A 23,544-nucleotide genomic window follows, 5' to 3' on the forward strand; every position below is an offset into this window, starting at 1 on the left:
TTGATGTAGATTTTTTAATGGGGTTAAATAACATAAACTGAAAGTTTAAGTCCCAAAGGCACTTGTTGCAGGGTCTTCGGACAGGAAAAATGCTCACTACACGCCTTCGCCAGGTTTGCAGAGCCGGCCTGGGCCCCAGTCGGCCAGGACGGAGGAGAAAACATGGAACTCGGGGGCTGGAGATGGACTCGAGTGCCTTCGTGTTACACAAGAGCCGGGAGAGGGAGGGCAGAGGGGTGCTGCTCTTTGTTGGGTGGGACAGGGGCTGGGGCCGAGGGGCTGGGAAGCCGGAACGAGCTTCTTTCTCCGTCCAAGGCTTGTCCTCGTATGAAAACTCCCTTCCTTAAGGACTTTCAGAGTCCAGAGCCAAGCTCCAGCTGCAGCGAGGTGATGATGATGATGATGATGGCGATCGTAGCAGTGATGATAATAGTCATCAGTGCTGCGTAGCTCCTGCTCACTAGGGACACTGTTGTAAATGTCTCAGGTATTAACCAAACAAAGCCCTCTGAGCAGATGCTGCTCTTCCTGTGGTAAAGGCGCGGTGACAGGGACACGGTGTGGTTCGGCACCTGCCCGCGTCCCTAGAGCTACAAATGGTGGGCGGTGACCCTGCCGGTCTGGCTTCTGAATCTGCTCCCCTGTCAACTCAGCCCCGCACTGGGAGCAGCCCCTTGGAGGTCAGAGGCGTGTCCCAGGGCCGACGACAGCAAGTGTGAGTGGGGGCTCAACCAGAGAAGGGGTCCGTGTCCCAGCTCCAGGGTCTGGACCCTCAAAAAGCCCAGGGCTTTTGAGGGTGTCGGCAGGGCTGGCCCCTTTCGTGGTCCATGAGGGAGCACCTGCTCCTTCCTGCCCCCCCCCCCCAAGCTTCTGGGGTCGCTGGCCTTTTGGGTCCCTCGACCTGTAGAAGCATCATCCTGAGCTCTGTCTTCATCTTCAGGCGGCATTCTCCCTGTGTGCTTGCCTGTGCCCGGAGGTCCCTTTTGTGTTTAGAAGGACACTGGTCATATCAGATCAGGACCCGCTGCCCGTTCTACACCCAGCCTGACCTCGCTGACCTCAGCTAAACTGCAGCTTCCATAGTCCCTCCCCAAATACAGCCACATGCTAAAGTACCAGAAGTCAGCTCTCACACATGAATTTGGGGGCACAGCCCACCCCATAGCAGATGGTGTCCCTGCGAGCCTCGGAAGACCCGTTCAGGGCCCGACTGTCGTCCGCAGAGTGGCTCTGTGCTTGCCCTGCAGGGTTGCCCCCCCCACCCCGATGTCAGGGCTTTGCATCTGTCTCCAACCCAGATGCCCCAGGGACGAGGCGGACCACAGAAATGAAAGCACGAGCGAGTGTGTGTCGGGGCGGAGATGGAGCGCAGGGAACCAGAGAGCACGCCCCGCCCACGCGTGCTGTGGCATCAGCTCCAGCTGGTGCTGTCGACGGGACTGGGGACCCAGGGCTGCCAGCCAGACCTTTGACCTCACTCTGATGTGCCCCAGGGCTTTTGAGGGCCAAGGACACAGAAACTGGTGTTTCCTTGATGTTAAGTCAAGGTCAACTTATTTTAGCTTATTCCACTGGAAGGCATGTAGCTTCTTCCCCAGCAAGACTACATAAAGAGAGGAAGCTGGAATTCAACTAGCTTGCTTTTTTTCCTTCCAGCTTATTATTCTGAAACTTAAACGCCCCAGAAAAATTTCAAGCATAGTGCAATGAATATCAATGCATGTTTATCTACATACGGCAAATGTTAACAGTTTGTCATTTTGCTTCTCTTTTTTAACTTTTATTTATTTTTTTAATGAACTATTTGAAAGTTAGTTGGAGAGGGTATGACTCTTTACCCCTAAATTCCTCAGCGTGTGCTTTGGAATAAGGTCATTCTGTGTGACCCGGATGGAGCGGGCACCCGGGGGGGTTAACGCTGACACAGTGTTGTTGTACAATACACGGTCCACATGCACATCCCCCCAGCGGTCCTTCGTGGCTCTGTTCTCCCCCAGACCACTGGCCAGCCTGAGACCGACGTCGCCCTTGGCCCGTCGGTAGGTCTTCCTCAGTCTCTTCCAATTTCCAACAGTTCGCCCAGCTCTTTTGTCTTTCCCGATGTAAACCTTCCTAAAAACTCATTTTTGCAAGATGCCCTTCAATACGGATTTGTCCGAGTTTTTCCAGCACACTTAGATTTAGGCTAAATATGTTTGCCGAGACACGGGCCAGGTCATGTGGGGGCACGATGCCGGCTTTCTCCGCCGTTGGTAGCAAGTCCGATCATTTGGTTAAGGCGAGTCCCCGACTTCCTTCCTTGTAAAGATACCCTTTGCCTTTGTGATTAATCCGTAATCTATGAATACTGTGTGAGTGTCTTCTTTCTCAATGCTCTTTCACTTGCTAGCTTTTCCATTCCTCAGTAAGTCACTGCCTGAATCAATTATTGACTGATGGTCACAAGACTGATTTTCTGGTTCCATCATTTTTCTGTTATTTATCAGTTGGCATTCTTCTGTACAGAGAAGACTTCCTTCTCTTTCTCTTCCTTTGGAAAAAAACAACAACAATTTTAGTATGGGCTCCTTTTCATTCAATACGCTATTATTCGCTCCTGGCCTTATTTATTCCGATGCCTGGATTGCTGCATAGCCTGCCCGTGGGAATTCCTTCCAGCTGGTTGGTGTCCTCGGGACAGGCTCCTGTTCGTTCCTGAGCACCTGGCCCAAGAAGATGCTCCACACTCCCAGAGCCTTTCCCCGGTCCCAGCCCATAGCCTGCCAGCCTCCAGTGAGCCAACCTGGCTTGCGTTAAGCTATTTAAGTATGATAGAGTGTGGCCTGGGCTTGGGATAGAAACATTTTAAAAAGTTCCATTGGCACCAAATGGAATGGAATCAACGGATTAATCCCCGCACCTTCACAAGGCGATAATGCAGGTCCGATGGATGAAGCCCGTGGAAACGGATTTGGGGGATTGGCTGGCCCGCAAAGTTCTTCTTTTGCAGGAGAAGGGCTCGTGGGGGGGGGGCCCATGGTGTCCCCGACCGGGTTGAGTCCCTCTTAGACGAGGCCCAGTGAAGTGAGCAGCCTCCGTCACGGCAGCTGGAGCCCCGCTGCCTCACGGAGGAGAGCGCAGCGGGCGCCTTGCAATGAGTCTTCCTTTATTGGACTCATTTGGAAAAGGCTCATTTGTTTCTAAATTATTCATCAAGATCCGGAGCAGCTGGTGGCGGCTGGCTGCGTGGGGTGTGTTTTATGTAAGTTTTAGTAGCTGAGGACCTCGTTACAGCCTCTGCCGGTGGAGCCGCAGGCGAGAAGGCTCCCAGGAGCACACCAAGTTCGCAGATTGCCCAGGATGCAGGAGGCTGCGCCTGCTCCGGCTCCTCCCGGAATCCGATGCACGCCGGCGCTGACACCCAGTTCCGGCAAACGCAAGGAATTCACGTTCACTTCCCGAAGGATGCCTTTGTAAACCACTGAAAGAAGAGAGCCCATGGCAGTGTCGGAAGTCTAATTCTTTCAAGCAAAAACTTGTGTGAAGCACTTATTGATTTTTTTTTAAAGGAAAGCATATGAAAAGGGCCAATGCCAACGCTTTCTTAAAAAAATCGATTTTTTTTTTCCGATTCCAGAAGTGCTTTGAGCTTCAAGCACTGCAGACACATATCCAACTGAAAGCCTGGCCAACCCCCTGTCTGCCCACCGGGCAGTTTCCTCCTCCTGGAACGGACCGGCTGTGGGACGTGAGCCCAGAGCAACCTTTGTGGGATGCACGGGCACCTGGTCCAACGCAGCGACTCCTCGCCACAGTCTCAGCTTCGTGAGAAGTGGCAATTCCCAGGACGGACTAGCGTGGCCGGAGTGACAGTCCCGAGTTGGAGCTCTGGCGCTAGCTTTGTGACTTTGCGCAAGTCACTGACCCACCTTTGGGCTCCATTTTCTTGCTTGTAAAACACACGGGAGACCAAACGGGCGGAAGCTCTCTCTCCTGCTGCCTGTCCCTGGGGAGCTTCAACATATGAGCATCCCCCCCAAAGTTTCTGTGTTAACTGGTCTGTGTGGAGCCTGGGAGTTAGCATTTTTTTGGAAAAAGCCAAATGACTTTACCGGGCAGTCAGGATTGGGGACCGCTGGACTGGAACCTCTCAGGGTCCTCCCCTCCCAACCCAGCCCCATCCGATGCTGCTAACCAGCCAGACTGGGACCTCAGACAGCCCAGACTCAGGCGCCGGCTTGCCGGTTTCCTCGCTCTGTGGCTTCAGGTGTGTTAGTGAACCTCTCTGGGCGTTGGTCTTCTCACCTGTACACCTGAGATAACCATACCGACCTTCTAGGGCTGTCGCTGGCGTGAGCAGTAATCGGGGTCCAGTGTCTAAAGTGCTGAGGACAGGCCCTGCCCCAGGGCACACGGGACAGCCGAGTGAGTGACTGTCCTTGATCGGATGGATTCAGAGGCCTGTGCCCCCTCCCGTCAGCACAGGGGCGGGCTTTGCACCTGCTGGCGGTGACGTTCAGCCGTCATCCAGGTGGTTTCGAGAAGTCGTGTGTGCCCTTTCAAAACTCCGAGCGTTCCCGTGAGAGCGTCTGGGAAATACTATTTTCCCTTTCTTCGCAGATGGGAAAAGGGCAGTCTCCCAGCTGCGACTGAAGTCACACAGTGAACTCAGTGACACCACCCTAACGTGCGCCCAGCCGCGGGAGGGGCCGCAGGGAGGGAGGCCGGCCGTGTGGGGCTGGGAGATAATCTTCCTTAGTCACTAGCTCACTGTCCGTGGTTGCTCAGGCCTGGCACACTCGCCTCCCCAGCACTGACTCACCGCGCCCACGCCCTTCACTACGGGCACGCGGCAGGGGGCAGTGCCCACCTGGACTGCCCATTTCCCGTGAGGCCCGGGCTGTAGCTTTGTCAGGAGGATCATTCCACGGTGGATGTGATACTCGGCAGAATGGAAAGACACAAGTCAAGCCCCTGGGTTTCCTGTTCTGAGCGCCCTTGACCGGTTTACCGAGTCCCTTTGCCCCAAGGGTCTCATCTGCAAGAGGAAGGGGTTGGATTGAGGACGAGATCACGCCAAGAGTCTGTGTTTTCCCTCCACTGTCATGACATTTGATGTATTGATGTATGACCATTATTTAGTTTTCTTTCAATCCACTGTACGTGTGTTCATTTACAAAATTAGTTTCCTACTAAAAAAATCCATGATCTATAGGCATATGTGTATACATGTATTTGTCATGGCTGATAAATGGAAACATCATCATTAAAATAAGAAAGGTCCGTCTGTGTCGCTCTGGTGCCGTATTACATACACCTCCGCACGGCACGCACACCATGCTTTTCTCTGGGCGCCACTGCGGCGGAGGGAGAGCGTCGGGCTCTCCTAGGCGTGAAGCTCAGGATGGGGGTCTGAACCCCAAAGGAGTGTGGTCACAGAACAGGAAGTGAAAGAATGAGCCATGGGTACCAGCTGCCATTTTGGGGAGAGTTTGGGGCTCTTAGGGCAGTGCAGGCATCCCTTGGCTGAACCTGGTAGTTGAATTAAGGGGCAGGAGAGGAGCGAGGTCACATGACCACCCGCTGTCTTCCTTGATTCGGTCACCAGCCCCAGCGAGGTGGCCCTTCCCTGTCTGTAAACAGGTCCTCCCTGAGGGGAAGAGGCTGGCTGTGTGCGTGATCGTGTGGACACAAAGGTGATCGCGTCAGCACTGGGTTGACAGAAGCGTGGCACGCTGATAGCTTCTGCAGCAGGGGCGGAGTGGCTCAGTAAGTCAACGGGTGTGTTGACTTGGTCCGGGGTGAACTGTACGCCTATCCGTTGGATCTTAAGCCAGACCTTAATGTTGAACCCCAGCTGGCTCCCTGACTTACAGACGCTCCTAATATTTTCAAACCTCAGCCTTGAACCTGTGCATCACACCTTAGTGTTCCTGACACTCTCGCACGTATCTCTGGAGTCTCTGAACAGCCTAGGGGAGGGGCAGGGATTGTCACAGGTGAGTGAGTCAGAGGCCAAAGGGAGCACAGGTAAACAGCGGCCATCCGATGTCACTGGTGCCGTGCACACGAAGCCCCAAGCCCACCCTATGGAAGCTTCATTGATTTTTAAGCAAACCTTATCTTCCTCCCTAAGGAAGTCTGTTGTTTTTAATATTTTCTAATGACTAGCATCTAATGAAACACATGCATTTACACTGAGATACCGCCCAGGCACTCAGAATTGAGCAGCAGCCTTTACTGAATAGCAATTCACATGTAAACAGATGAATTTAAATGTGGTTTGACTTCACCGTGGCTCAGTTTGGTGGTGGTGGTGGGGGGTGGGGTCAAGGCTCTTTGGAGCATCGGTGCAGTTCCCATGGTGCGTGGCTAGGTGGCGCTGCCCAACAGGACTCTCGTTAATAAAGGCCCTGTTTAGAATTTGGGGCATTTGAGCCCTTGAAATGTGGCCAGTGCGTCTGAGGCTCGGAGCATCCATCTGTATATACTTTTAATTAATTTAAACTTGAATTTAGATAGCCACATGATGGTGCATTGGACGGCTCTGGCTAAGGCACGGCTGTCACAAATCAAATTGACTTTCCATCCCTCCTTCCTTCCCTCCCCACGCCCTCCCATTTCCCGGGTGCCCTGCCCGCTCAGCCTCTCTCCCGCCCCAGCCCCAGCTCCGTGAGGCCTGGACAACACAAGAGGGCGAAGTGGACTAAGGTGGTGCCCGCAGAGCCAAGGGAAGAGCAACTGCTGTGTGAAAAGTGAATTCGTGGGTGGGGAAGGGGTGGCCCCGAGGGAAGGCTTGGTACCAGGTTCCCTCAGGAGGGACCCTCCTTCATATTGTCCTCATTTCCTTCTGGCGTGGAAAGGCCATTAACTGACAAGCACTTGGGCTGTGTTACCAAGCAGGTATTCACGGGCAGCCGTAAGTATAGCCATGGAAGACACTGCCCAGAATTGGACACAAGCAAAAGGAAAAAGTTGTTGCATGACCCTGAGCTGCAGCAGACTGGAGGGTCACAATATCGCTGCAAAACACAGTCTAGCCTGTGGAGTGGCCGAACCAGGCACGACAGGCCCCAGACGGTGGCCAGCTCCACTAAAATGTTTCTCTTTCCCTCTCCCGACCTCACAGGCAGTGTCGACACAGCAGGTGCCGCCGCGTTGCCTACCTGGGCCATAGTCCTCCTCGCAGTGTCGCTTTCGTTGCTTTTCATCCTCATCATTGTTCTGATTATCATCTTCTGCTGCTGCTGCGTCTCCAGGAAACAGGAAAAAGGTAAAATTTTTTTGTCCCTATAGATTTGCATGTATTTTTAACGTTTGGTACAAGCAGCTGAAGTTCATGAGCTCATCAGCTCTTTCCAAAAGGACATTGGCTTTTGGGGTCCTTGAAAGAAGTGTGTGAAAGTCTCAGGAGGGGGGCAAACTTTCTTCAAGAATAGAGCATTTCCTTTGGGGCCTGATGTGGGCCCCCTCCCCGCCCTGCCCCGAGGAGGACAGGTCTTCAAGCTTTCCAGAAGGTGATGAGCCGGCACCTTTATCACCCAAGACACTGACTCTGTGATTTTTTTGTGCTCCTTTGCAAGGATAGAAGGCTCTTGCGAACAGTCATCCAGGTGCTGTGTTTTCTCTAGCACAACAGCTACCCATCCGAACACGTGATAAGATTGTTCCCTATTTTGTAGAGTTCCAAGTCTTCCTTTGTAAGGGAATGTTGATGTAGTGGTGGAAAGGAAAACAGAAGGCCTCCTGTTAACAGAAAGAGTACAAGTAAAATGGATAAAAATGATCTCACATGTCTTCTGAATGAGGTCTTCTGAGCTCCTTCAAGACCTATGAGGGCAGTGGCTTTGTTTGGGGGTCCGGCGCCACACTGGGGTGGGCGTGTTGTAGAGTTTGGCAGCTTGTGACGTCGGAAACGATCGCTTCTTTGGCTTGTGGATGGCGCAGGCCTTTCCGAGCGCCGAAGGGCGTGTCCGTCCTTGTCTTTGTCTCGTCAGACCTTCAACCACTTCTATTTGAACATTTTCTGCAATTAAGTTATTTACCTTAAAAGTCGGAATTTCGATGTTAGTGTACTTGCATCTTTACTTTTATTAACACTAACTGTCATTGAATGAGCTCTGTGTGTGTGTGCGCTCGCGTGCCAGGCACCGGGTTAAGCAAACGTTTTACACAAAATGCACCTCTCAGTGAAATATTCCGTGCAAAGAGCGTGGTCTAGCCTCAGCTCTCGTGTGAGTTGGTGTGTGATTTGGGTGCCGATTCTGTGACATAACTTTATTCCCTAGGAAACAAAAAATGAAAGACCGGGAACCCCGGTTGGCCCAGATTTGATGGGACTTTGCTTTTACTGGGGGGTTACCCTCGATGCCACGGATGAATTACTCAAGTAAAATAGACGGCAGTTTAAATGGAAATGATTGGATAATGTACACTTTGGTTCAGAAGGGACTGGGATTAGTCAGTGCTGTCAGATGCCTGTTGCCCGCCCTGGCTGTTGTGGCAGAGCGGGAGAATGGCTTGGATTCCAGTGGCTTGGATTCTGCGTCTCACAGGCTCTTGTCTGCTCCACTCGAGCCCGGTGAGAAAGACCCCGTAGGGTGTGCAGAAGCATGCTTCTCTGATTCTTAGCTTCCTTGTTTACAGAATAGGGATAAGTACCATCCTGTAAGTTGGTTGGTTGTCAGAATTCCATAAACTAATAATATGTTAAGTGCTTCTGTGATCCACCCTAAAATAGATCTTTTGTTCAACTTGGAGGTTAAAAACCCATGTAAGAGTGAGCTGTTTTGTGACAGGTGCAGGCTGTGAGGGTCTGTGAGAGCCTCCTTCCAAGGCCCGCCCCCTCTGGGTGTCACTCACGGTGGACATGTACTTCACCCTGATATGAAGTAAAGGGGCCAGTCAGGTTCTGGATATCCCCAAGACGATCATGTCCATGCTTACAAATATTACACATCAAGTTTTTTTCTCTTTTTTAATATAATTTTTAATGGATTCTTTTTTTAAAGATTTTATTTATTTTTTTAGAGAGGGAAGGGAGGGAGAAAGAGAAAGAGAGAAACATCAATGTGCAGTTGTTGGGGGCCGTGGCCTGCAACCCAGGCATGTGCCCTGACTGGGAATCGAACCTGTGACACTTTGGTTCACAGCCTGCGCTCAATCCACTGAGCTACGCCAGCCAGGGCACATCAAGTTTTTTTTCAAAAGTATCTCTGACGTTCTGTTTTGCTGGCGCCTGGAGAATTCTGTGCCCTGACTGGTTGCCTGGGGACGAGGGAGGGTGGCGAGGACCCCACCCCCCCAGTGGGCCTGCGGGCCTCAGGGTCACAGCTCCTGGAGCAGGGGGACCGAGCGCCCATCTCCTGCAGCCAGTCCTGGTGGGTGCACCAGTGACACTCCCTTCGTACCGGAGGGAGGCCGGGCAGCCTCTCTCCTTCTCATGAGATCCCCCCTGAGGTTCAGTTTGGGGTGTGAAAGAGCGGACGTTATTAGAACTGAAAATGGGTAACAGCATTATCTTAAAACAAAAAGAAAAATGACTGGTTTTTAGACCTCGTGCAACTCCGAGACTAGAAGGCCAGACAGGGCGGCGGGGCTGCAAGGGACACTGGCTGCAGAGACAGACGATGGGACTGCTGCGTGTCTGTTACTTCTCATTGTCAAGGCCCCTGTTTCCTCCCGTCCGAGAGCCCACTGAGTGGAAACATTAGCAATTTGATGACAGCCTTTGGGGGGAGGGTGGACAGGACAGTATGAATCCACACCTTTGGTACATATTCATTGAACATGTATCTTAGAATTACAGAAATACGGTGCTTATCAGCCGTATCATTCCTCACCTGTTAAAAATATGGTAATGCTAATATAGTGGTGTCTAGTGTAGCCTGGGAAAAATACGGCCACACTAACGCCTACCTCTGGGCTGTTGTGATGATTAAATGAGATAATACCGCACCCACTGCTGGCACGGCGCTGGCCCACGGCAGGTAAGCGCTGAGTGAGTGACAGCAGACGCAGTCAGCAGAGCGCCCCTTCAGGTGAACGGGTGTCATTACAGTCTCATCAGTCGCATTTGGGATTCCCTAAGTCCTTCTTAGGAACCTCCCATACTTCAGGCACTTGGGGGTGATTTACATTAATGACAGTAAATAACGAATTCTTTCCTTATGCTCAGAAGTCATTTGATAATTCTGTGGGGGGGAACTTGATACCTACTGGGTCACCAATACTCAGTAATGTATTAAAATCAGGGGGGAGGTCCATACAAATGGATGAGATTTTATTTTCAGAATAAATGTCCTGATTTTGCTGATGTGATTTTTTTTTTTTTTTGCAGAATCCAGTTATCAAAGTGAAGTAAGGTGAGTTCAAGTCATATCTACTTTCTGAAAAACTAGCAAACCCCCCCACCCCCCCATAACCGAAGGATTTCAGGGTTCTGTTACTCAAAACGAAACACTGGAAGGGGTCAGCTCCAAGACACACCCACGCCATCACAGGCTCCCGTGGCTCGTTAGGTGTGGAACACAGCAGGTGGGTGGTTACCGTCCGCCTTTGACGGTTCCTGGCTCACTGGGGAAAACCGAGAGTTTCTCCTTGATGCCTGGCATTTGCAGCTCTTTCCACAAGAGGACACTATGCACCATGACTATTGTCCCTCCTGCTTTGAGTCAAGGCTGGAGATGGAGGGCCGTTTCAAGGGTGTTGGAGAACCAGGCAGAGGTCCTGCTGCAGTTTCCGGGGCAGTGGAAGCAGTGAGACTAGCTGGATGGGGTGCGAAGGCACAGGACACTGACCAGGCAGACCAACCAGGTGGTGGGGAGGGCCCGAGACTTCCCACCCTCGTACAGCTGTCCGGGAGTAGCTGCAAACACTTTTTAGGTTACCGTGGAGGACTTTACAATCATACCATAGCCAGTGCGTGTCTGCAATATTTACATAATGATAAACATACTAAGGGGAGGGATCTGTAGACAGCCGTGGATTTGTGGGGGTGTTATAACAACACCTCATCTAGTTGTCAGTAGTTTATTGCATGTGTTTTGAGATGCTGTGATTGTCAAATAGCCTTGGGCTACACATGGTGAATGAAGATACGTCATCGAGTGTAACAGAATCTACCCCTTCGCTCTCGGACCCCATGCCCTCCCTGGGGAGGGGGTGTCGTGAGAGAGGCGGCCGCCCCTTCACTGAGGGCCCCACAAGATGGCGACCTGAAAATATGCCTCTTTGGGGGCCGGACTTAGGGCAAGAGGATAGGAAGGGAAAGTGACCCCGGTGGCTGGTCCGGCATTTCTCTAGACGGCTGTCCCTGGACGGCAGCCTGGATTCTGTGGCTCACCGTCACTGACTATGCAGCGTCTTTCATTTCTAGTCGCTGGGATATTAGGTGACATCAGTCACAGAACAGTGGTCGACATCTAGGCAGGACAACGGGGTATGGGGATCATCGTCATAACAACAGCAACAGCAATGAATGTGGCAGCGGTAGCGATGCTAATAGCTCATACATTCTGAGTGTTCTACACTGGGTAGAGAGAGGTTTCATCTCCCTGAATTCTCCCTGTGATTTTATGAGGCTGTTTTTCCTTCTTGTGGGTGGAGAGACCGAGGGGTAGGTGCAGAGAGGCTGAGCATTGTTGTGCCAGGTATCGCCCTTCCGGAGAGTGGACGGGTCAGGACGTGAGCTGGGCTGTCCCGCCCCAGGCCTGGGCCCTCGTCCATGGTGCCAGCTGCTAGCAGACATCACAGACACCCCCCCCCCCTAGTTTTCTATAGCATCCATGCACGTTTATTCTAGAAACATTAAAAAACAAAAGTAGGGAATGATGTTAAGGGTAGGGAGGAAATGATTTGAAAGTTACCCATAATTCTCTTGTCCAGAAGGAATGATTGTTACCTAAGCGTGCATAAACTTACACAGGTAGGTCCACACAGACACACACATACAGATGTTTTGTGAAATGTGGATTATAACAAATGTTATTTTATAGCCTACTCTTCTCACTTGACATTATTCTGAGGATGATTTCTGCCAACAAATCCCTCCCTAGGACATTTGTGTTTCTTTTGCTTAATAAAGTATCTTACTGAAATATACCATATGTACAGGAAAGTGCACAAATTGTGGGTGTGTAGCTGGATCGACACTCACGAAGCCGGTGTGCCTGGGCCTTGAATGCCACGCCCAGAACAGGAGCACTCCCAGGTGCCCAGACAACCCCCTCCGGCCCCACCCGGTCACTGCCTTCCTTCCTCAAAGGTTTTCTGCCGCCCACCCCCACATCCCCAGAGCCTGGCCTCAGACACTTCGTAGAAGTGGGATCATATCGTGTGTCCTCATTCCTGTGGGTCTTCCTGAGCTTCCCGCCGAGAGACGGCCCATCCCGCCGACGATGGTGGAGATTGTTTATTGTTATACCACACTACTGCCTTCGGGCAGATGGGCAGCTCGTTTCCCCATCTTATTTAAGTGGGCACCTGGGTGGTTTTCAGGTCAAGTCCATGATGAACTCGGCTGTGCCGAGTTTCTAGTGCCTTTCGGTGACGTGTGCAGCACGTGTTCCATGCAGCTGTGCGTGGAAGCTGCGTTGCAGGGTGGGCACTGTGCAGCTGCAGCCGACCCTGCCGCCCAGTTTTCCGAAGTAGGCGGGGTGGTGACTCGCCTGCAGTCAAGTTCACCTCCAGGTGGCGTGGGCTTCCACCGCAGAGGGGCGCTTGTTTGGTTAGTCCCCTACGCTGGGGCACCGAGGCTGCTTGCAGTTTTTGCCACTGTGACTGGCTCATGAATGAACATTCCTCCAAGTACAGTGATCCCTCACCTGTCTTGGGAGTTACGTTCCAGAGACCCCCGTGATAGGTGAAAATCCGCGAAGTAGCAGTGTTATATTTATTTTATTATTTATATATATTTCAAGGCTTTATAAACCCTTCCCACACTCCTATAAACCTTTCCCACTCTCTTATTAACCTTTCCCACACTCTTATAAACACTTCATATGCTCTTAAACACTTCCTACACTCTTGAACCTACGTAATTTTAACAACACATAAAATTCTGTATGGGTTCTTACCAGTGAAGTATACAGTTGTCCCTCGCTATATTGTGGTTCACTTATTGCAGCTTCACTGTATACAGCGAATCTTACAGTAAATCTTTGCACCTATCTTAGATTATTTCCCTGTAATAAATTCTTAGTGGTCAAACGTGAATATTTAAAAATCTTTGGCCATCCATTGCCACGCTTCCTGCCCCTGGGAAGCTGCAGGGATTGTTGCTTTGTTGTAGAGGTCACACACTTTTTGTATGAGGGGTCAGAGAGCGAGCATTTGTGGTGCTGTGGGCCACATGCTCTCTGTCACAGCTGCTCAGCTCTGCAGTTGCTCCAGGAAAGCAGCCATAGACAACGTGGAAGCAGACAGGCGTGGCTGAGTTTCAATAAAACTTTATTTATAAAACAGGTGGTGGGCTGGATCTGGCCCTAGAGCTGTAGCTTGCCAGGGCTGCTTTATTTGGCCACTGGTGTCAGAGACTTGAGCCCTGACTCGGGAGTGGAGTCCACGGACCCCACACACTAACACTCCGTCTCTCTCTCCCCGTCACGGGAGTGTGTGAGCACACAGGCTGCCGCCAGCCTCGTGGGTGGCTGGGAGTGTCCGTCCCGAGCCTCACCCCTTGCAGAGCCAGCAGCCGAGCTGTGGCCTGTGGTCAGTTCCATGTGTGAGCCTGTTCTGGGCGGAGCAGTGTGTGAACGAAAGGTCCATCGCCATTAACATCTGGTTTTTAAAACATGGTCTGATTCTAGGAACTCTCCAAATGTGAAGGCAAACAAGGAAACTCTTGAGCCAAAGTTCACAAGCGGAAATGAAAACTATGGATACACTTTGGACGAACAGAAGACCAAACGTGAGTGGGTGGGCGGGCCGGAGGAAGACCTGGGAATGCTGGGAAGGGTTGGGGGTGGGGGGCGCTCACCCAACCCCAGCTCCTCCACGAGACAGGTGGCTTACCTGGGCTGGTGGCTCCTTCCCGGGGGGTTTTTAGGAGAAGGAGAAGAAACTCCAGAACTGGGGATGTGCCAGGACTAGACCGACAGCCAAAAACCCCCCTAGTTTGTCTGACATGTAGAAATAAAGTGATGTGGAAACTTAAGTGTTTTTATAGATAAAATTTTCCCATACATTTTCTTTCTCTGAAGCCTTCTACCTAATAAAGTGTGTGAGGAGGCATTTTAGCGCACGGAGGGCACCTCCCCCGGAACCTCGGCTGGGTCCCCGAGACACCGGAGCTCGGGAAGACCCTGTCCCCGGTCGCCTTTGCAGGGCACGGGGGCATGTTGACCGACGTGACCCAGTTGTGAAGGGACTTTTTGTGGCTTCTCAGTGTCCTGTGCTGAGAGGATACATCCTCAGGGGCCACTTCTCGGAAGGCACAGTCACTAGGAAGAGGCAGGGGCGGGGTTTGAACTGGGGTCCTTGTTTCAGGCAGAAAAATGACTCCTTAGCGGAGCGGGGGAGGGAGACCTGGCCCTAATAAGCTGAGTCGCAAAACACGTTCCCCAGAGGGATTTTTAGTTAATCGATTCTTGCTGAGAGGCCTGAAAATCATTTTTTTTGGACTAAAATGAGAGCAATTCTCAGCAGCCCATTCTTTTTCCCTTTGCCATGGCTGCCTCCCCTGGATGGTCCACGCTGCAGCTGCACACCTTGAGGCTTCCACGCAGCGTGGACTGTCCCCTCTGATAGTGCGGTCTCAGCTTCTTGCAAAATTTCCTGTGAGCGAGTATGTATTCGTTCGTACTTGGAGCCATTAATCAAGCAGCTTGCCCGGGATCACGGCCCGGACCAAACCTCGCTGCTGCTTTTTTGCCCATCTGTCCGCTCTGTGTGGGTTTATTTCCCTCCGTCAGCAGTGAACATTGAGGATCCATTGTGTCCCTGGGTGAGACAGGCGTGTCAAGAAAGGAACTGATTTCGAGTCTGGTTACCATACTTTTTAAAATATATATATTTTTAAAGATTTTATTTATTTATTTTTAGCAAGGGAAGGGAGGGAGATAGAGAGAGAGAGAAACATCAATGTGCGGTTGCTGGGCGTCATGGCCTGCAACCCAGGCATGTGCCCTGACTGGGAATCGAACCTGCGATACTTTGGTTCACAGCCCTTGCTCAATCCACTGAGCTACGCCAGCCAGGGCTTGGTTACCATACTTTTATTTCCTTAGGAAACCTATGTTCTAAAAGTACGTAACCTCCAGGCAACTTTAAAACCAGTCTGTTTGTGGCTAAGGATTCCTCTACACTGGGGTGCTCTGGTAAAACCAGTGCACCTCCTTACATGTCAGAAGCGTTGGACGGTGTAGCCTGGTTCGTCACATGTGACTCCAAGGTCATTCCTCTGTTGCAGAGCCTGTCTCTCTCCCTCCGGAGCTGCACGATGCCAGCGTTCTCCAATGGCAGCGCAGCGGGCAAGCTCAGCAGGTGATTTACACTGTTTCCCCCCTTTTTTTTGCCATTGAAAAACCCTTGCCTTGTGGCTGTGGGTGAATGAGGGAGAGTGTGGCCCTGGCTCCTCTTCAGGTCAGGTGGTCGGTCACCCTGGAGGGAACTGGGACAGGGCGTCTCTTGTCCTTTGTGGCGGGTCTGGGGGAAAAGACCAGAAGTTTTAGCTGGGGCTTGTAGATCTTGAGGTGTCTGTTAGACATCAAGCAAGGGTGTCGGGTGAGCAGTGGGGTGCACGAGCCTGGGGTTCCCAGGAGGGCCCACATGCAGGTGCTGTTGGCTGTTGGGCAGATTCGGATGGGTGGCGTCCTTCTAAGGGAAGTTCACTTCAAGGAAACAGGACCCGTGAGTCCACAGTATGTTCATTTTCTGACACAGAGTCCGTGTGGCTGTCGCACGTGAATGCATTAAGAGTTTATACACAGAAAATATGATTCTTTTTATCCAAAATCTCATTAGGCAAACTATATGTCACCAGCGCCATTTTCTGACCTGCAGAAAAGCAGCTTTAACTGGAAAGTCCATTTTTATTGCACTCTCCTGGAACCGGGTTCCCTCCAGCGCGCTGGCTCGGGCCCCTGGCCCTGGCCCCTGGCCCTGTGCTGCAGGGGAGGCGCCGGTAGCCTGCAGTCCTGCCACAGAAACAGGACTCTCGCAGACCCCCACCTGAGCATTCATTCACCTGAGCTCCCGGGCAGCTCCAGGCTGTACTAGTGCCCCCTGCTGTTGGGATTCAGCTCAGTCCGTACATCTTGCCTGTGATGTGGGCCGCACAGGCCTTCAGGGGAAGGGGCGCTCTGATGGGTGTCCAGCGATGTGTCGGGAGGGCCTCAGGGATGCTGTTGGTGGCAGCCCAGGTGGCCAGGCGGGAAGACGTACGAGGGACCTGTGGCTCAAGAGAGGATGGTGGGCCTACGTGACAGATGGTGAGTTTGAGCTACTTCCTCAAGCTGGTGTCAGGAGAATGCGGAGCTCCAGGCCTTCCCAGCTGCGCCGCTGTCTTCTGGTGCGTGAGTCTGGCGCTGGGAGGGGTGACTGCAGAGGTGTCGCAGGTTCCTTGGCGAAGGCCTGGCCCCTGGACTAACAGGTGGCTGGGAAGGGGACGCACCGCCACCCACCAGGCTGTGGAGAATGTCGCCTGTCAACCCCCGCTCCTGGACCTGAGTGGGGGCGATCGTAGGGTGATGAAGGGGCTCCCTCCCACCCAACTCTGTTGTGACCTCGTGGTGACCTTTCCCTGTCACGTGTCTTTCCAGTAGACAAGCCAACGTGCTCAGGCCCCGCCGGGGAGGGGGGCGGGGCAGGCGGCAGGGGGAGGAGCTTCAGAAGAGGGTCCTGCCAGCTGATTCGCTGTGAAGTATAGATGAGGACGAAGGGGAACTCTAGCTGCGTTTGGAAACTGGACCGGAGAGTGACGTTTCAGGGCTCTGAGTGGACGCTGCTTCAGCTTCAAGTGTTGTTCGGAAGATGCGCAGGGAGAGAAACTTAAGACATTTCTGCTACTGAAACACGGAACCAGCTAAATAATCTATCGGTGGAAAAAGAACGGCGGCCGTCCTGCTGGGCCCAGAGGGCCGGGGACACCCATGTCTGAACTCTGTGAAGTGTGTGTAAGGCCCGCAGGGGTGCGTGGGTCTTGGCCCCGAGCTCCGGGTCCCTCAGGAACAGACAGGACCCAAGGCAGGGGGACTGATGTCGCCTGGGCTAGAAACATTCAGAGGGTTTTCAACCAGCTGGATTTTTTTTTTTACTTGGTGTGGGGACCTTAGGACAAGCAGTTCAGAAGAGGTCCGTCTTTGGTTGCCAACCGAAGGGTGCCTTTGAGGGACAAGCCCAGGCACTGCGTGCAGGTGCCCGTTTGGGGAACTTGGCCTTGAGCTGGTTTGGGTGAAGCACCGACAGGAAAGGGCCAGGCCTGGCCTAGGACCTTGGTAGCTGCCTTCTGTGTCCTTGGCCCAAAGAGAACACAGCCCTGCCTGTGATCACCTGGCCTTTGTGGCTTTTGGGAGGCTCAGGTTCTTGGTCCCCCTGTGTGGACCCCCCGGCTCGGCAGAGTTGGGCAGGCAGCCTGAGCACCTGTGTTCTAGATCTACCTGCGGTGGCTCTGACAGGAGGCTAGGTTTAAGGGTCACTGGTTATGGTTTAGCAAGACGGAAGTGTGGGGTTGTTGGGACGCAGGGTGGGCCGTTGCCAAAGATCAGCTTGTCCGGCTCGGAACGTCACACCGCCCAGTCATCACCCTTTGCTCAGCCCCAAGGCATGCATGGTGCCCGTGCTACCTCCACAGCAGAGGGGGCGGGTAGACCCCTCCCGGGGTGGATGGTGCAGTACTGTTGCTGGAATCGTGTGGACTCCTCTGGAAGTAGAGGAGGGGACAGACACTGAGCCCCTCGGGGTGTGACCACAGCCAGTTTGGGGCTGAGGTCGGGCAGTGTTTCTGGGTTACTCTCCTCCTTGCCTTGAACACCACTTCCTGTCCTACCCAGTGATCCACACACCTGTGTCCACACACCTGAGTCCACACACCTGTGTCCACACACCTGAGCCTCTACGGCCACGTCCTCATCCCATGTCACCGGGCACGATATTCACTCCATTCTCCACGGAACAGTCACTGAAATGGGAGACTGGGGTTTTAATGCTGCGGGAAGGGGAGGAAACCCATTTGCCGCTGCACCGGCTCCCCGTAGCTCTTGCCCCTTCGACACCCTTTCTGAGAAGGCCCAGAGCGCCGTAGGCCCACGCCGCCACGGGGAAGATCAAGAACGGGTTGGTTTCTAGGCGAACCTCTTTTCTCTGCATCCCTAGTTGTCTCTCGATGCTTTCAGTGCTGACAGTCCTCAGAGGACGGGACAATGCCTCTGGGACGGCGTCACTGGGGACAGTAGCGCTGGAGGTTTGACCGCAGAAGGCAGCCACCGTGGCCTGAAGCTACAGGGTCGGCGGCTGGTGTAGGTCAGGTCTGTGGGGTGACACTGGGTCACGTACCATGGGAAGAGGCACCTGCTGGCTCCGTGGAGGCCCCTCCTTTGCTCGCCCCACCTCTCAGCCCACTCGCTGGCCAGGTCTCCCGTGGCCGTGACATTGCTCATCAGAGGCTGAGAGGGCACAGTCCTTGCTCCTGTCTCCAAGCGGTGGGGATGGGGATGTGTTCCCTATACCTGGACCCCGAAGAATGGTCCCCACATCTGGAGAGGCACCTCACACCCACAGACACGTGCACCCAGGTGCCCTGCCGGCGTGGCTGTGGGTCTCAGCACGGGGAGGCTCTGGGGCTGCTTGTCCAAGCGCAAACTCCTGAGCCCCTTTCCGACTTTCTGGGTCCAACTGCGGGAAACCGGGCCAACCAACGGGTATTTTTACCTCCTGCCCTGTGGGTGATGTGCTCGGAGGGAAATGTTTGGCGGCTCAGTGTGAAAACATAACGTGCGTATAGCCGCAGTGTTACAACTGCAGATTTGTTTCTAGGGAAAAACCACCTCATAGATCTGGGGGTTGTCTCAGAACTGTGCATTTGGAATGACTGGGGTTTCACGAACCTGCAGCCCCGAGCTTGCCGCCAAGCACGCGGAAGAATTTGCGATGCTTGTGGGGTGTCATGATGCATGTCAGGCGGAGAGTCTCAACAGAGTCCGAGGAGCTGGGGAACCCCTTTAAATAAACCCCCCGGTTTTGGATGCGTCTGCAGGCACACTTCATGCAGTGTGAACGAGAGAAACAGGGTTTTAGGCTGCGGAGACCCCAGACCACGCACGTTACACTGTAGGGAGGTTCAGAAGGAAAATCAAACCCGAGAGACTGATTTCCAAAACTGACACCAAAGCAGAACACGTTTCTACCCTGATCATTTCTGTTCCGACTGAATCTGTGGTTCTAACACTGACGTTATTTTCCAGACAAGAGCTTCTGTTGGTGAAGTATAGTGAACTCAGGGGTAACCTCCCATAAAGCGCATTGGGACAAACCCAATGGATACAACTATAAATTCTTATCAAAAAAGCACAGTTGATGAGAAAGGCAAGCGCCTTTTATTTTTATCTGAAGCCATGAGGTTTGGAAATGTTTTGCATCTTTTAAAAAAGATTTTATTTATTTTTTATTTTTAGAGAGGGAAGGGAGGGAGAGAGAGAGAGAGAGAGAGAGAGAGAGAGAGAGAGAGAGAGAGAAACATCAATGTGTGGTTGCTGGGGGTCATGGCCTGCAACCCAGGCATGTACCCTGACTGGGAATCGAACCTGCAACACTTTGGTTCGCAGCCCGAGCTCAATCCACTGAGCTACGCCAGCCAGGGCGCATCTTGATGAATATTTAAAACAAACAACCCTCACCCCACTACCCCCTTCTTTCCAGGCCCCCGTTGACCGTAGTAGTCAGTCCAGTTTCTGGTTATTCTCGGCAGCTCTGTTCTGTCAGTTTGGGGGGTGAGCGCAGGGGACAACTGGAACCCGGGTCAGGTCTTCCCTGTTTGTCACGCCCCTGTTGAGATTGACGTAAACAAAGTCTTGATAAATGTAGCAAACAGCCACGCGCCTGTGCAACCAGCCGGGGAAATAAAGGGCAGGAGGCGAGAGCAGGACTCGGAGACGTGGTCCAGGAGGAAGCACAACCCCACAGCACATGGCCGAGGGAGCCCCGCCAGCTCCCCAGGTCTGTGCGGCGGGGACTCCATAACTGGAGACCAGGAGCCGGTGTGGGCCTGTCCTTGAGACTCAGTGCCATCCCATCGCCGCGTGAATCATTCATGGCGGCCCCCTGCATTATTTAAGACGTTAAGTGCAGCCACGCTGCCCTGGAATCTGAGCTGTGGTTCTCGGGACTGGCAGGAAAGCATGTTGCGTGTTTTTTAATGGGCAGCACCCCAGGGCAGGCCGTGGCACCTCTGGAGGGGTACATGGGTTGCGTGGGATGATGCTTCGGCAGGAGAACGGCCAAGACCGCCCGCCCACCTTCCTGATAGGAGCCCAATGCGTGGCCTAGGTGGAGTGAGACCCTCGGTTTTACCCCTCTCCTTCAGAAGACGTGTGCTATTAATGTTAGAAAGAGTTTCTGTTTTCATTCAGAAGCTAGAGTTTCCACTGGAAAGCTGAAAGGCAAACACAGTGCGTCTGCAGCTGTGTGCTTCATCTTAACACACATCGACTCTCGGAGCTGGTCGCTCTTCAGGGCCTGACCTTGGGACGTCTCCGGAGTGCGTGTTACTGAAAATACTTATGTAATTTGTGTTCCTTTCCTCGCCCTCGTTTTATCGCATCTGACGAGTGGCACTTTCCGCGTAAGCATGCCTTGCACAGCGATCTCACCCGATTTAAACCTTTCAAACCTTTTTCCCCTTTGTTCCCAGGGTCCCGATCACCAGCAGCCGGGCCCGACAAGCCGCCCGCAGGTGACCTTGTTCATGGCCGGCCCCAAACAGGTCAGGAACGTGACGTTGGTGTAGGGAAGATGTGGCCCGTGGCCCACGACTTGCGTCACGACGAGGTCGGGAAGAAGCGATGCTGGAATCCTCGAACAAAGTGTCTCACAGCCGGAGAAAGACTGCTTTTCCCAGCTTCCAAAGTAGAATTCCACTGTTAATGTGTTTCAAGATTTCAGTTAATTCCGTCAAGTTACTCACTAAGAGCTACAAGTTGGTCACGGTCATGTGTCTCGTCACTGCACACTCCTGCTTGCTGGTCTAAGAAATGGTAGTGGAGTCTGTGCCCTACCGTGACTTCAGACGTGTTGCCTTGCATCACATGGAGATTCTATTTATGTATGTGTCATATGTGGGCATTATTGCATCTCATCAGTGAAAGAAGAAGACAACAATGAAGATGTCAGACATCTCAGGTTGCCTGGAAAATCAGAACTCATGGGTTAAAAATAAGATTAAATTCCGCAACTGCTGCACACCTGGAGAAATATCTCATTGTTGGGTATTTCCTTGAAGGTATTCGTTTTTCTGGGCCCCTTATAGGCTGTTCCTGTGTCCTCAGATGACGTACATGTGGATTATTCTCCGTAGAGACTATATAGTTCACATGCCAAAATGCCGGGATGGAACTGGAAAGGAGCAATGTCTACTTTAATAAATAAAAGAGAAAACACAGAAGGCTTGTGTTGCTTCTCTCAACTCTTTGCTTTTTATGCGCTTCGTTTACAGGATCACAGTGTTGGAGAATCAAGCACTTTCTTTTTTTCATTGAAAAAAATTTAAATATGACATAGTGATTCAGTACTATACTTTTTCTCATTGTCTTGTTGTTTTTTTAATACTTGTTTTTTTGTGTGTGTAGGATTCAGTCTGGGTTCATATATCATATTCATTTACTGTATCTCTTGAGTCTCTCCTATTTTATTTTTCAGTTATTGTTGACATAACGATATTACATTAGTTTCAGGTGTATGACAATAGTGTTAGACATTTATGTACCTTGTTAAGTGATCACCCCAATAAGTGTAGCACCCATCTGGTACCACACTTAGTAATTACAGTATTACAATATGTTGTATTTCACATCCTTGGGACTATTTTCGTAACCGGTAATTTGTTCTGCTCAGTCCCATTCACCTCTTTCCATCCCCAGGAACCAAGTGTTCTCTAAGGAGCAAACAGGGCGTGTCTGTAAAAACAAAATCACGTTCACGTCAGTCTCTGGCTGCTGTGCACTTGCCCTATTTAAAGTTCACATGAGTGTTGAACTTCACCCTACAGAGGATGAAATTGCTGCCTGTTCCAACTACATAGTTTTTCCGTGTAGAGCTGCTCAGGGTGTGTCACTGCGTGCCCTGTCCCTGCACATTTCACCCGGGGGTGGGGCTGTGACTTGGCTGAGCTTTGCACCGGTTGGCACAGATTTCCACAGTGGTTGGTAACCAGCAATTGCCCTGAGCATGCCCTGTGCCCTGCCATGCTTTTGCCAAAGTAGAATTCGACTTTTAAAATGTGTTAAGATTGTTGTGAATTCCTTCAAGTTACTAAGTCCAAGGCACAAATTCATCACAAAAATGTTTCTTATTACTCAACAAATATGCTTGATGGTCCATGAAATGGTAGACAAGTCTATATGCAACCTTGACTTATAAAATACTTTTATGATCTTAAATCACATGGGGCCCCTACCATGCATGCCCTCCTATGAATCAGCAGCTTTGCTGGCATATTGGGCTGTGGCAGGCACTCTACCCGTTCTGATTGGTCGGTACCCATACAATATCTATTTTGATTGGTTGGTGCCCATATAATGTCTACTCTGATTTGTCAGTTCCCATACACTATCTTTTGTGATTCCTGCCTTACTGGTTATCAAATAGTTTGAATATCACCATGATTTGGAGGATCATGAAAAAAAATGTCATCTCTTCTAAGACTGTACCATGAAGTAAGGGCATTGGCTGTTTATTTTCTTTGGAGTAGAACTAAAATGCAAAATTTCAAAATCCCATTACTATTTCACTTTCCTAGGAGCCCATTTGATGGAAAAAACTGCCCATGCACCTGCTTAAGTGAGACCCTTGTTTATGACAATAATTCTTGACTCCTTGCCAGTGTCCTTGAATGGGTACAAGTCAAGGAGAAAGGTGAGAAGGCTCAGGAGACCCTTGGGGCAGAGCTGCTCCGTGAGCGACCCTCACATGCCTCACTCAGCAATTCACTCTCCTTCAACCACCACAGAGCTCAGAGCCCAAGACGAGGCAAACATCATGCCATTTACACCTTTGGTAACCTTTACAGAGTGACATTCTGTAGGTGTTCAGGAAGTGTTGGCATCCAACAGGTCAATATTGAGCAAGGCTGTATTAAATGATAACAAATACTTGCCATCTGCCAGCTATAAGAATTGTATTTCTGTGGTTATTTTAGGAGCGGGGGTGGGGTGGGGATTGCATGTAGACTATAATTGAACGTCCGGTTCTGAAATCAGGAGCACAATGCGGAATGATTTTCATAAAAATGTCTCCAATTTAATATGTGCTTATGGAATCACTCCCTAAATATTTTTACATTTACCTGTCTGTGGGAAGTCTTCCCGTGTCACGGATGAAGAGGTTGTATAGTAGCTTATTCCAGGGGTAAGTTTC

The 23,544-nt window shown here is 51.6% G+C and overlaps 1 protein-coding gene across 1 annotated transcript in view; it reads left to right on the plus strand.

Moving 5' to 3' along the window:
• Window positions 1-21,592, plus strand: part of IGSF5 (immunoglobulin superfamily member 5) — a 37,635-nt gene extending 16,043 nt beyond the window's left edge. The window contains exons 5-9 of the mRNA XM_028505204.2: window positions 7,109-7,252; window positions 10,319-10,343; window positions 13,788-13,888; window positions 15,389-15,462; window positions 20,825-21,592. Coding sequence (XP_028361005.1) covers window positions 7,109-7,252; window positions 10,319-10,343; window positions 13,788-13,888; window positions 15,389-15,462; window positions 20,825-20,920 — 440 coding nt within the window. The 3' untranslated portion in view covers window positions 20,921-21,592. The remainder of the gene's footprint in view (window positions 1-7,108; window positions 7,253-10,318; window positions 10,344-13,787; window positions 13,889-15,388; window positions 15,463-20,824) is intronic.
• The last annotated feature ends 1,952 nt before the right edge of the window (window positions 21,593-23,544 follow it).

Source organism: Phyllostomus discolor, chromosome 2 (assembly GCF_004126475.2).
Source record: "Phyllostomus discolor isolate MPI-MPIP mPhyDis1 chromosome 2, mPhyDis1.pri.v3, whole genome shotgun sequence".
NCBI classification, from domain to species: domain Eukaryota; kingdom Metazoa; phylum Chordata; class Mammalia; order Chiroptera; family Phyllostomidae; genus Phyllostomus; species Phyllostomus discolor.